This window comes from Schistocerca nitens, chromosome 9 (assembly GCF_023898315.1).
Source record: "Schistocerca nitens isolate TAMUIC-IGC-003100 chromosome 9, iqSchNite1.1, whole genome shotgun sequence".
NCBI classification, from domain to species: domain Eukaryota; kingdom Metazoa; phylum Arthropoda; class Insecta; order Orthoptera; family Acrididae; genus Schistocerca; species Schistocerca nitens.
Genome location: NC_064622.1, coordinates 211,633,053 through 211,645,139, shown reverse-complemented (window position 1 = coordinate 211,645,139; position 12,087 = coordinate 211,633,053). Strand labels below are relative to the sequence as shown.

The 12,087-nt window shown below is 39.6% G+C and overlaps 1 protein-coding gene across 1 annotated transcript in view; it reads left to right on the top strand.

Annotated features, from left to right (window-relative positions):
* LOC126204125 (odorant receptor 43a-like) overlaps nt 1–1,509 on the top strand; it is a 52,464-nt gene extending 50,955 nt beyond the window's left edge. Inside the window, exon 5 of the mRNA XM_049938539.1 lies at nt 1,441–1,509. Within this exon, the coding sequence (XP_049794496.1) occupies nt 1,441–1,509 (69 nt within the window). The remainder of the gene's footprint in view (nt 1–1,440) is intronic.
* Nucleotides 1,510–12,087: the final 10,578 nt, after the last annotated feature.

Genomic DNA, 12,087 nt, shown 5'->3' with positions numbered 1-12,087 from the left:
CTCCGTGTGCATACCGGGTCGACTCATACCGGAATAGGAACGCATCCTCCCGGATGCCATGAACAGCACAGGGTGCACCCAGCTGCAAGTGATGGATCACATCGGTACCAATTTGTGTCGCTTTGGATCGGAAGAGATACTCTCTGGTTTCGAGCGGCTGTGAGAAGAGGTAAAGGCTGCCAGTCTTTCTTGCGAGATGAAAGCAGAGCTCAGCATTTGCAGCATAGGTAACTGGACCGATCGCGGTCCTCTGGTACAGAGATGAGAGCAGGGTCTGAATCAGAGGATCAGACAGTTCTGCGATTGTGTAGGCTGCAACTTCCGTGACTTCCTCCATAGGGTTGTAATGTTTCGGGTTCCTCTAAATAGATCAAGAGCCACTTATACGCAGGAGGCGGTAACGCGGCTGGAAGGAGATGTGTGGCGTGGACTGGGCGCTTTTTATGTTAGAGACTCTCGAGGAAGCACGAAAAGGACTTCAGTCTCAAAGGGTGCAGGTGGAACGCAGGAAGCACGTAGATCTAGGATCCATCGTATAACAGTTGTATGTACTTGTGTTTGGGAAGTACTAGAGCTACCGGCGCTAGCAGAAAACACTGATAGTCAAATCGTTACAGGCTTTGAAATCTGGCTACAGCCGGACTTAAGCTCAGCAGAAATTTTTGTGAAGGGCCTAACGGTATGCGGAAAGGATGGGCTAAATACGATTGACCGTGGCATGTTTGTTGCTGTTAGAAGTAGTTTATCTTGTAGCGAAATTGAAATAGTTAGCTTTTGTGAGTTATTATGAATAGAGATCATTCTTGACAACCGGAATAAAATAATAACTGGATCCTCCGAAGTCAGATGACCTTTGTTGAACTTCAAAGATCTTACTGTTACACACCACTGGATTCGTCTCGATAGCTGCTATCAGAAAATAAGTAACATACCATAGCATCCCATTAAAAAAAAGAAAAGTTGACCATTAAATCTCTGTCGCGACCCCACCTTGCAACAAAAAACCAAAGTTATATTATGGCCCTGTTGTCTCATACAGCATTTGACCCACAAAATTTTCAGCTACTCTCATACTTCCGGAGTTCTTCTACAAAGTAATAGTGACTCACCCTTACATGATGGTAGTTGTTATATCTGTGTGATTCTTTAGATACTGTAAAATTCTGGCATTTCACTTGTTTAAGGTACTCATCATGAACGCTTTTATCTCAAACTGATGTCTGAAAATATTTTTGTTCTCTAAAATATCGAAACTATATGCGCCACATGAGACTTTCATGGTGTTACATGATATTGTATGAGCAATGGAATACATATAGGGTTTTGTAGAGATCACCAGACTGACTAGTAGCTTTGAATGACAGATATACCTACTTTGTAAGAAAAAATATGTAAATATTGTCTACGTAATTTTCTCTGATATTGTTATTTTCATTACAGTTGGTGAATGCGTCTTATTCATACTACACATTGTTGGGCCACATGAACAGGCGTCCAACGCAAGCCTAACTGTGAAACCGGTACAACCATTGATGCCAACTTGGACAATAATGGAAATTTTATTTGAACAATACACCAAGCTGTTTAAGTGGATTGTTTAAGAAGATTAATTTGAATATGGGATGGAAGTTTTACTGTACACAGTGTTCATTACCCTGGCTGACAAAATGTATACCATGATACTTCAACCTAAGCCCATGACTTATTCATGACAATCCTATATAGCTATGATGCAGAAGGGGAAATAACATCATATGATAGATTCTATATAATTTGAATATCCATTGCTATTCGAATTCAAAAATGTGAGGAAAGAATTACTTATAAGTATGGTATACAAGGAAGGAATAATTTCAGATAATAATAACCTTCCATTTTTGTTAACTTCACGAAATTTTTAATGGCAGTATTCTTATATGAAACTCTCTCTATGACATATAACATTTAAATAACAACACTGTAGCTCAGATATTAACATTATTTACATCATCAGTAGAAAACTAATTACCAGAACAGAATACATTCACTCTTATCATGTCATGGTGCTTGTCTTCAAAAGTGTGAGAATTTCATGAATCGTAGTTTGTCTCGAAAAGAAAGAGAATTTTATAGATGTTCACATTTTTATCAGTGAAGTGAATTATTTTCTACAAAAATAGCCCCTTGTATCTATTTCATTCTTTGCACTTGTTAATTTCAGATTTGTTCTTCTTTATCTTGTTTCACAAATTGTGTTATGAGTGTTTCTTATCAGATATTCCAAATAACACAAAGAAAGGAAATGATATTGAACTCAGTTTTATTAGTCATATGAACTACATAATATCCACAAGACATGTTTTTCTATTGAATTAAATACTGCTGCAAGAAATTATATTTTCTTAGTAGCTGAGTTATTCCCTGACCTTTGAACACTTTCTAATGTTCCTATTAAAAACGTACATCCAAATGTATTTAAAACATTCCGACTGAGAAGCATTCAGAACTGGAAACAATGCAATGACTCAATACATATTTAGTAATATTTCATTTCGTTTATACTAGAACCAATATTTTGAAAGTAAAAGTTATCATTAAAATAACAGATTTATAATTCTTTAGACAATTAATTATATATAGAATATGAAATGTAGACATGTTAAACACAAAGAGGTAAGAAAAAAATGAAAACAAATACGTGTACATAATATTTGTTTGCCTTAGAACAAATTTGAATGTGTGTTAATACTATTTTGGTACGGCAATGGAACAGTCAGTATTGTGTGTGTTGAATGTACTGCATACTATGATATGAGAAGTTAATTCTGATTGTGTCTAGAAGCTATGGTGAAAGTTTGTGCTATTGTCTGAGGACTAGGGGCACTGACATACATTCTTAGAGTTTTTTGAGAACCTGTATTAGATTAAGGACAGAAAATCTATAAGATTTTCTTATTGTAAAAGATATTTGACAAATTGTCTGGCCACAAATAGTCGTCAAACAGAAAAATATATTATGTTGAACTCATGTAAAGAAGAACAGAAGTCTATCACAATATCCAGGAACAATTAAGGAGGATAAAGTAAACTGAGCAATATGTATGAAAAATAAAACTGTTATGAGCGCAACAGAAATGGAGATATGACACGAGATGGGATGATAGGTCTAATGGAATCAAACATGATGGAACATCGATAAAAAAGATAGTGATATATTTTGGTATCAGTTATTTGATCAAACAAACATATACATTTGTAACCAGCTGAAGATAATCCACATTGTATGCTGAAACTACCGAAGTTGCAAGAATTCTGATCTCATATCTTTAATGTATTACAAAGAAGACTGGTCGCAAAGTCATGATGCATGTGCTTTTGCTTCATTTCCTTGAGCCGTGAATATAACAGGCCTCTACCAATGGAGTGGTACTGTGTACATTTCGTTATACACATGTTCCTTTATAAGATGAGGAGAATGCTAGTCATTTGATGGTAGTTAATTTGAATAATGGGGTCTGCAAACGGGGCTCAAGAAGAATATACTTCAGCTAGCTTGAACAATGGCAGAAGAGATAGGTTCGACACAGCATCTTTTCTCATGTGTAAAATATGTTGGCCTGTTTCATTACTCATTCCTTACAATTTTAACTTTGCTTCCTAAATGCTTTACTATAAGTAGATATTTATTTCAGTCACAGCAGCGAGATGATGTAGTTCACCATAGGTGGTGTCAACAAGGCCATTCCATTATGAGGTCTCCAAAACGTAAAAACGAAAAGTGCACAGAGATATCAGGTATCTACGGTACTCTTAGATATACACAGATATGTAGTGACATGCACATTAGTTTATAATTGCGCTGTATGTTACAGGTAACGAAGATTTCCTGTGTGACAGCATTCTTGTGTGGCAGTACCAAGGATAAAACTTAAAAAAAAATGTCATCCAGGATAACATAAAAACCGAAAACCTAAAACCTTAAAACGAATATCAGCCTCTTTCAAGTTAATAAAATGAGTGAACTTGAGATAGTTCTCACAAATACAGATAGCCCCATGACTTATGCTGAAACGCCGGCCAGAGTGGCCGAGCGCTTCTAGGAGCTACAGTCTGGAACCGCGCGACCGCTACGGTCGCAGGTTGGAATCCTGCCACGGGCATGGATGTGTGTGTTGTCCTTAGGTTAGTTAGGTTTAAGTAGTTATAAGTTCTAGGGGACTGATGACCACAGCAGTTAAGTCCCGTAGTGCTCAGAGCCATTTGAACCATTTTATGCTGAAACATGCATTAATTAAATGAATGCTATAACTCTATTCAAAATTTCCATTATGGTAATGGTTGGAAACTATATTGCAGTTTAACAGGGCGACATGATATAGATGCTATGGGGTAGAGGACATTGCAGTACTATTGCAGAATGTTAGTGCTGTCTTTAACTGTTCTTCATCTATCAGGGAAGCAGTAGAGTACTTACATAACGGTTCAGTTTGGTGGTGAATACACAACTTGCAGAAAAACATGACTTACTTTGTCATAACCGAAAACACTGGTCGTAACACAGCCATGCTCATGTTAAGTTAGTATAGTTGCTATGACTATTCATGACTGACTAGTACTAAAGTCAATAAATTTAGTATAATTTTAAGTACTGCACTTTAAGATTATTTTTTATGTTATCGAAATGTGCTGGACTGTAGTATTTACAGTAATGAAGGATTACATCGTTTTCGCCACCTTCTGAGGTATTAGTTCCAAGTAGGGGATAGCATTCTACTTCAAGCAAAGATTAGAAGAAAGTGCAGTAGAAGCATTAGAAGAGTGTTATTCTTTACAGCAGGTGTAATTAACCAGAACAGGGTTGCAAGCCTCGCAGGAGGCAATAAAAGTAATGTTGTCCAGCGCTGTTTGAAAATAGAGTTTGGGCAGTGTAACTGAAGTGAGATGAGGCACTAGAACATCGAGACGCAACTGCATCTGTTATTAGGTTTTAAACAAGGTGATTCTATGCCGAAATTTATTTGGGATGTAAGAACTTCATACATTTGATTCCACTGTTCATGGTGATCTAAATACATTGACATTGACTGTTCAACTGACTGAAAAATTTGTGCAGCTATACAGGATGGTTTCTTCCTCCGTATACCAACTCTAGGGATTGATTGATGAGAGGATACTCACAAAACAGATCTAGTGAACTTTTGTCCGAAAATGCTTGGTCTCCATGCTAGATACCATGTATTTAGTATACTTTGTTACAGAGACTGCGGTCCAGCACGCGCTGTACTATGCAGCCACAGTTACAGGATGCGTGATTTCCTCCCAGATGTTGGTCCTGTTCCTCATACATCATTCCCTCGTGCTCTCGCCGGCCATAGTTGATACTGTTGTGTCCGATTCAGATCTCTTGACGACTCACCTTATAGTGGATGTGATACAGCGTTATACACAGTGATTCCGTACTCGAATCGAGAGCTGGCCGAAATGATGTTTACATACGGAAAGGCAAATGGCAACGGGTGGTGGGCAGCAAGGTTGTATTAGGAAACCTATCCCCGCCGAAAACAACCGCAGCACTCATTGTTTGCAACAGTGCTTCTTCTTTTATCTGAGATACTCATTTCAGGAAGAAGGAAATCCTTAAACTACGTATCCAAAAGGTTTGGACACCAGAATTGGAGGAGAATGTGATACAGCGTTGAACACATTGACTCGAGGCAGCTGGCTCGCCAGTACAGGGTAAGCCATATGGCCATGTGGGACATTCTCCATGACAGTTGCCACTTCTCTTATCACTTACAGCGTCTGCAGGGCTTACTAGCGACAGACCTTCCACATCAGGAGCAGTTTTGTCTCTGGTTTCTTCACCAGGCAACCAGTATTCCGTGAACTGTGCCATCCATCCTATTCACAGATGAGGCAACCTTTATAGGGGGCCACAGAGTTTTAATCTATCAGGACATTTCAAAATTAGTTGTCTTAATCATTATTTTTTTCAGTCACACCTGTGAAATGACAGAGGTTCTTTTACTGATTTTCTCCAATAAAGCCCAGTTTCAGTGCAACTGAATAAACTCTTCTGGAATAGGTGGGGAGGGGCGGGAGGGGGCGGCTGGAAGGGCTCCACCCCCTCCTTTCCCCGGAATCTGAAGTACCGAGATCTTCTTCATTGCATAATTCTCGGACACCGTGGATAACCATCCATTTTCAGGGATGTAATCAATTCTCTGTGACACTTACAAAATTTAGTTCTTGTGGCGTGACACATCTCGAAGCAAAACAGCTCATTTACATAAATGTTATAATTGCAGAATCTTGGCCCCTCCACCAGAGATAAATTTCTGCGGACGATCATTCTAGAGAAGAGAAATATAAGTAAAAAAAGGCCAATGTAATCAGTTGTATGGTTTGGTACGCACATTTTTTTAAAAAAATATAAATAAAAATCGTACTTCGACTAGAAGGTCGTCAGGTTAGTCACAACAAATGTTTTCGTCAGCATTAGAATTTTCGGTGGGAAAGAGACCCAGATGCTTCCTAAATAACAAGTTAAACTGCACATGGAGAGATTGGGTGGATGAGGTGACGGATGGAGCTGGAGAAATCTCACTGTCTCAGCTTCTGTCTCCCGTCGTACCCCGTCTACACATCGACCAGTCTTATTGTGATGATCCACACAAGTGCCTGACATATACCACTTTACTTCTGCCCCACCGTCACATCTCCGCATGGTCTAGTTCTACATCATCTACACTGGTCCTTAGCGACCACTGCGCTGGTTTAAGCAGGTGACTAATACTTTGTGAACAGATATCTTACTGACAATATCTTCTACTTGAGGCAGATAGACTGATTAACATCTATTTCCTAGCATACGTCCCATGGTACAGAGTCCGCTGTTTTCTTAATTTAGCAGATGTGTTGTATAGGAATTATAAGCTCTGTTCTCTTGGTTGCACAAAAATGGTAATCAATTAAAGAGGATCCGGTACATAGTTATTGTTTTGGTTTAATTCGAAACCAAGTTTCACTACAGCTGTTGCATCCTCAGGAGGTAATGAGTTAAAGAGGGTCCGGTACATAGTTATTATTTTGGTCTAATACGAACCCAAGTTGCGCTACAGTTGTGGCATCCTCAGAGGGTTGTGTTCTTTTATTTCTCCTGAAGTACATACAGACACATTTGATTTAGATTAAGGAATATGTTACATCGCATTTTGTTCTTTACCGTTACTTTATATTGTGTGTGTCCTGGGGCTGCAACCGAAATCAGCCATATGTCTACACGACTACGCCATGCCGTCTGTAAACACAGGAATGTAAGGGTATCATCTGAACTGATATTTTGTTTATAATACAATCTGTAGAATTATATATTCGGTAAAGAGGTGGAATATTCACATTTTTAGGCTTACCATTGGTGTATTCGCCTCGTCTTGAGTTGTAGGTGGTTTTTATTTCTCTGTTATACATGTATCTGTAATCGTTTGCGTATGCACAGTCATCTACACGCGTGCTTTTGTTGTTATTTGTCTATTTAGAATCATTTGCGGCTATTGATATAAATTTTATGAGACTTTGGTACAGAGGACTATTTGGTGTGGTTTGTTATTTCGGGATTATGTTTCGTATGTTAACAGTGCTTACTTACGAAACGGAGTGTACTTCATACACTATTTTTACAATCCAAACCTCGTTTTCTCACACTTTCGCACTTTAAACTTCAGCTGATCAAGAACCATGTTACCCATCATCCCTTAAATGAATGGGAGGTTTCTGATTCCAGCCCTAGTTGTTATACACCGTAAAATAAGCGCTGACGCACTTCGTTACTATATGGCTGGAGTTACTTTGCTTGTTTAGGATTAGCTCTGTATGTATTAAGAGTCGGTTTAAAACTATAAGAGAAATCAATAAACTACGTAATGTCTTTGATAAAAAAATTACAGTATTTCCTGTAAGACCTGACTAAACTACCTTTTTGTAATTGTTTAGCGAAGGACCATACAGAAAAACCTCTTCTGTTCATTGTAATACTTTTTTGAATTAATCATTTTGGAATGTGAGTGCAGATTTGAAACGCAGATAATTAAATAGAGGTTCAAATGCAACTGTATTAAATTGAAATTAATAAAATGCGATTGTTTCTGAACACTGTACAAAATGGATTTAGATCCATGTCACATCCTTTTTTTTAAATAAACTATTTATTCCATATTAACTTAAAGGAGCTATTCCAAAGGTGGGTATAGATTTAAAGGTGGGATTGTCTCGGGTAATATACTTCCCCGACTTCACTGGGAAGACAAAAGTTGTAGATGCTGTTTGTAGCTATATTTCTCGTATGGATTATAAACCCTTGTATTTTCTGTATCATTATATTCTGAAATAATAAGTATTTTCTAATTTTTCAGGCTGAAGGTGTTACGTAATAAGCAGGTTAAGAGCAGAATGAGACTGCTTAAATTAGAATAACGTTGTACAGTCAGCCTTACACTTCTCGTAATTGCGTCTGTTTACCATGTAAAATAGTTAACAGTTCAAAAAGAATATCATATTTATCATACCAATGTTTCACGTGAGATATTTTAGACAAAAAGTCGTTGGTATTAACGCGAGATGTTTAGATTGTAAATCATAAAGAAACGCAGTGCAGGGTTGATTTCTTCTTACGACAATGGCCACCCAATATGCTGTTGTGTTTAAAAATTTAAGAAGCATGAAAGTCCTTGTCCTTAAGTACAAAAAATGACTTGTTGAGTAATTCTCTAGAATTGGGATATTATGAGTATTCACAAAGGCCTTTGGCTCTTCGAAATCATTTCCCACAGGAAAGGTGCGGAAGTATGCGCGAACTCTATCAATTCTAGCCATTCAGATGATGGAGATGTGATTGCAGTACTACCTTTAGAAATCACAGCAATGCCAGTCGAACCGTGATTTACAAGAGGCTGACAATTTACTTTTGAACTCCCAAGAGAACCATAAATGTTCTGGCTTTTCAAGCCAATCTGACCTGGCAGGTACCGTGCGCCATCTTCATTGCTGAGCTACTGGAAAATGGCTCTGAGCACTATAGGACTTAACATCTATGGTCATCAGTCCCCTAGAACTTAGAACTACTTAAACCTAACTAACCTATGGACATCACACAACACCCAGTCATCACGAGGCAGAGAAAATCCCTGACCCCGCCAGGAATCGAACCCGGGACCCCGGGCGCGGGAAGCGTGAACGCTACCGCACGACCACGAGCTGCGGACTGAGCTATTGGAGCTAACGTTTAGAACTAAGTTGTCTTCGCTTCTATTTTTCCATTATTACTGACTGAATTGATTTCTAGGTTGACGCGTAACTGATTGGAAAGAAAATTTTTGTAACCAGTGTTGAACTTTCTGCAAAGGTACTTACACTAAAAACAGTTTCTCTCTAAACATGCAATTGCTTAAGAAGTCAGAAGTACGTTTTGCACTGTCGATCAACGCTCCAAACAAGAACGAGGTAACTTGAGTAGCGTGCGGACATTTCAGAAAAAGTAATAAACTTAATCAGAAAAAGAGCAGATCTCTTTAAAACCTTCCATGAGGTATCTGTTCTCTCTTTAGAACGCTGTTTATGGAGTAAGCTACACTTGTTAGTCCAGTTCGCAGCGCTTGAGAAAGTAAGAAAATTGCGCTATAAGAAAGGGGCCCTTTTAGTAGAGCGTTCTTGTTCTCCGTTCCTGCAGACACACATTGCGTTGCGTTGCGTGTAACAGGTGCATCACAGTATGCGAGTCAAAGCGCACAGCAACTGAAAAAGTACCGTACTCTCAAGTTGGAGCACAAGGAAGATACGACTCTTCTGCACAAAACGTCAATACTGCAAACGGATTCTCTGTGATTTTCAGGTGGTATGTTGACCACATGCTATGTCGCGCGCAGCCTGGGTGAAATGGAGCCTACAATTTGACGAAGGATCTACAGACGTGGATGGTGCTGGGTGGAGAAGGCCATAAATATCGACCACAGGCGGCAGTGTACAGGAACTCGAGGAAAAACATCTGCGCGAAGGAGATTTTTCAAGGATCAGTGCCTTCGCATAATAGATGTCGAATGGACCGTGAGTAAGGAGACGATTTCTGCAGTCTAGGATCTGAATGATTGGATCGAGACAGGCTAGTTAGAATATTCAGTTATCAACGTTGTTCAAATTACTAAGAAAGGAAGTATTCACGTCGGCCGCTGTGGCCGAATGGTTCTAGCCGCTACGGTCGCAGAACGAATCCTGCCTCGGGCATGGATGTGTGTGCTGTCCTTAGGTTAGTTAGGTTTAAGTACTTCTAACGCTAGGGGACTGATGACCCGAGATGTTAAGTCCCATAGTGCTTAGAGCCGCTTGATTTGAAGTAATCGCTTCGCGACATGACATGAGTGTGATAAAGAAGTTAATACAAGAACTGAAGTGTCATCAGAAGGGCGACCTTTCAATTGAGTTTCACAGATCCTAAACGTACCTAGTATTTCTAGTCTGTACCTACGGCAAGTAGTGAGAATGGCTGCACTGTTTCTAGACCCAGATGTAATCTTTAGGATTACAACGTTGTGAAAGTATCTTTACATTACAAAACATTTATTTTATGCAATTGTGTGCATCGATATATCCCAACGTCTTTCGGGAAATGACGATACATTACATTCCTGACTTTATGTGCGACGTAGTTACAATGAATAGCTGTACATTTATGCCACGAGTTATTTATGTCACTGGTAGCCTTATACTGAGTAGAAGAGGAGTAATATCATACATATCACAGGACTACTCGCACACGAAAGGAGTACGGGTTTGACAATGAAGCTGTTGACGTTGCTGGTTTTCCGCCGTGTAAACAGTGACGTCAGAGAGCAGGTTGCTGTGGCTGTCACAACACTAAGAGGAAAGCTGGAATGTACCACATGGATCAGGCATGGCCAACATTTGCCGACCAGAGGGAGTGATCCACATACTTACAGAATCACGCGGACCACGTTACGTGACAGCTACGCGCTTAACGCATAAAGTCAAAACCATTACGCCCGTGACGTTAAAGTGTACAGTGTAACAAACCCATACGAACGGCAGTCCTTTTCCGACATCCTATACCAATTAATGATGCCTGAAAATAAGCGTTTTTCAGAATACCTTCATTGTATGTTTACCTTATATACAAATGTTTACATTTGTTTATGCGTCACAAGCATTATTTCTTTACTTAATACGTTTTACAATGTATACATTAAACACGTCTATTGCAAAGTACTGCGACGTAATTAGTAAGGAAACAATCCCTTAGACACACTATGTGATCCAACGTAACCGGACACCCCCAAAATGATACGTCACTGCTATTAGGTGCATTGTGTTGCCACTTACTGCCGGGTAGTCCATATCAACAACCTCAGTAGCCATTACACATCGTGAGAGAGCAGAATGCTGCGCTCCGCGGAACAAAAAGTCACAAAAGTGTATAGACCGACCTCGTCTGTTCACTGATATAGAGCGCCGACGGTTGAAGAGGGTCGTAATGTGCTGTGTCGGCAGAAGAGCTAACACCGTGTTGCTAGAGGAGGCCGAAATGCACGCGTTTAATTACACGCAGACTGGCGTGAGGTCTGGAACATTACAAGGAAATGAGAACTTAGAAAAACGGACGCAGTTGCTGTAATACTTAACTTAAAATCCATAATTGTAGAACATCGCTCTTGATGATACATGCTTCACAATATAAATATCGATTGAATACGGCGCCTTGCTAGGTCGTAGCAAATGACGTAGCTGAAGGCTATGCTAACTATCGTCTCGGCAAATGAGAGCGTATTTGTCAGAGTAGCATCGCTAGCAAAGTCGGCTGTACAACTGGGGCGAGTGCCATGACGTCTCTCTAGACCTGCCGTGTGGTGGCGCTCGGTCTGCAATCACTGACAGTGGCGACACGCGGGTCCGACGTATACTAATGGACCGCGTCCGATTTAAAGGCTACCACCTAGCAAGTGTGGTGTCTGGCGGTGACACCACATAATGTGTAATAGGCAAACATCTATCCAGATTATCGAACCAGAATTCCAAACTACATCAGGATCCACTGCAAGTGCT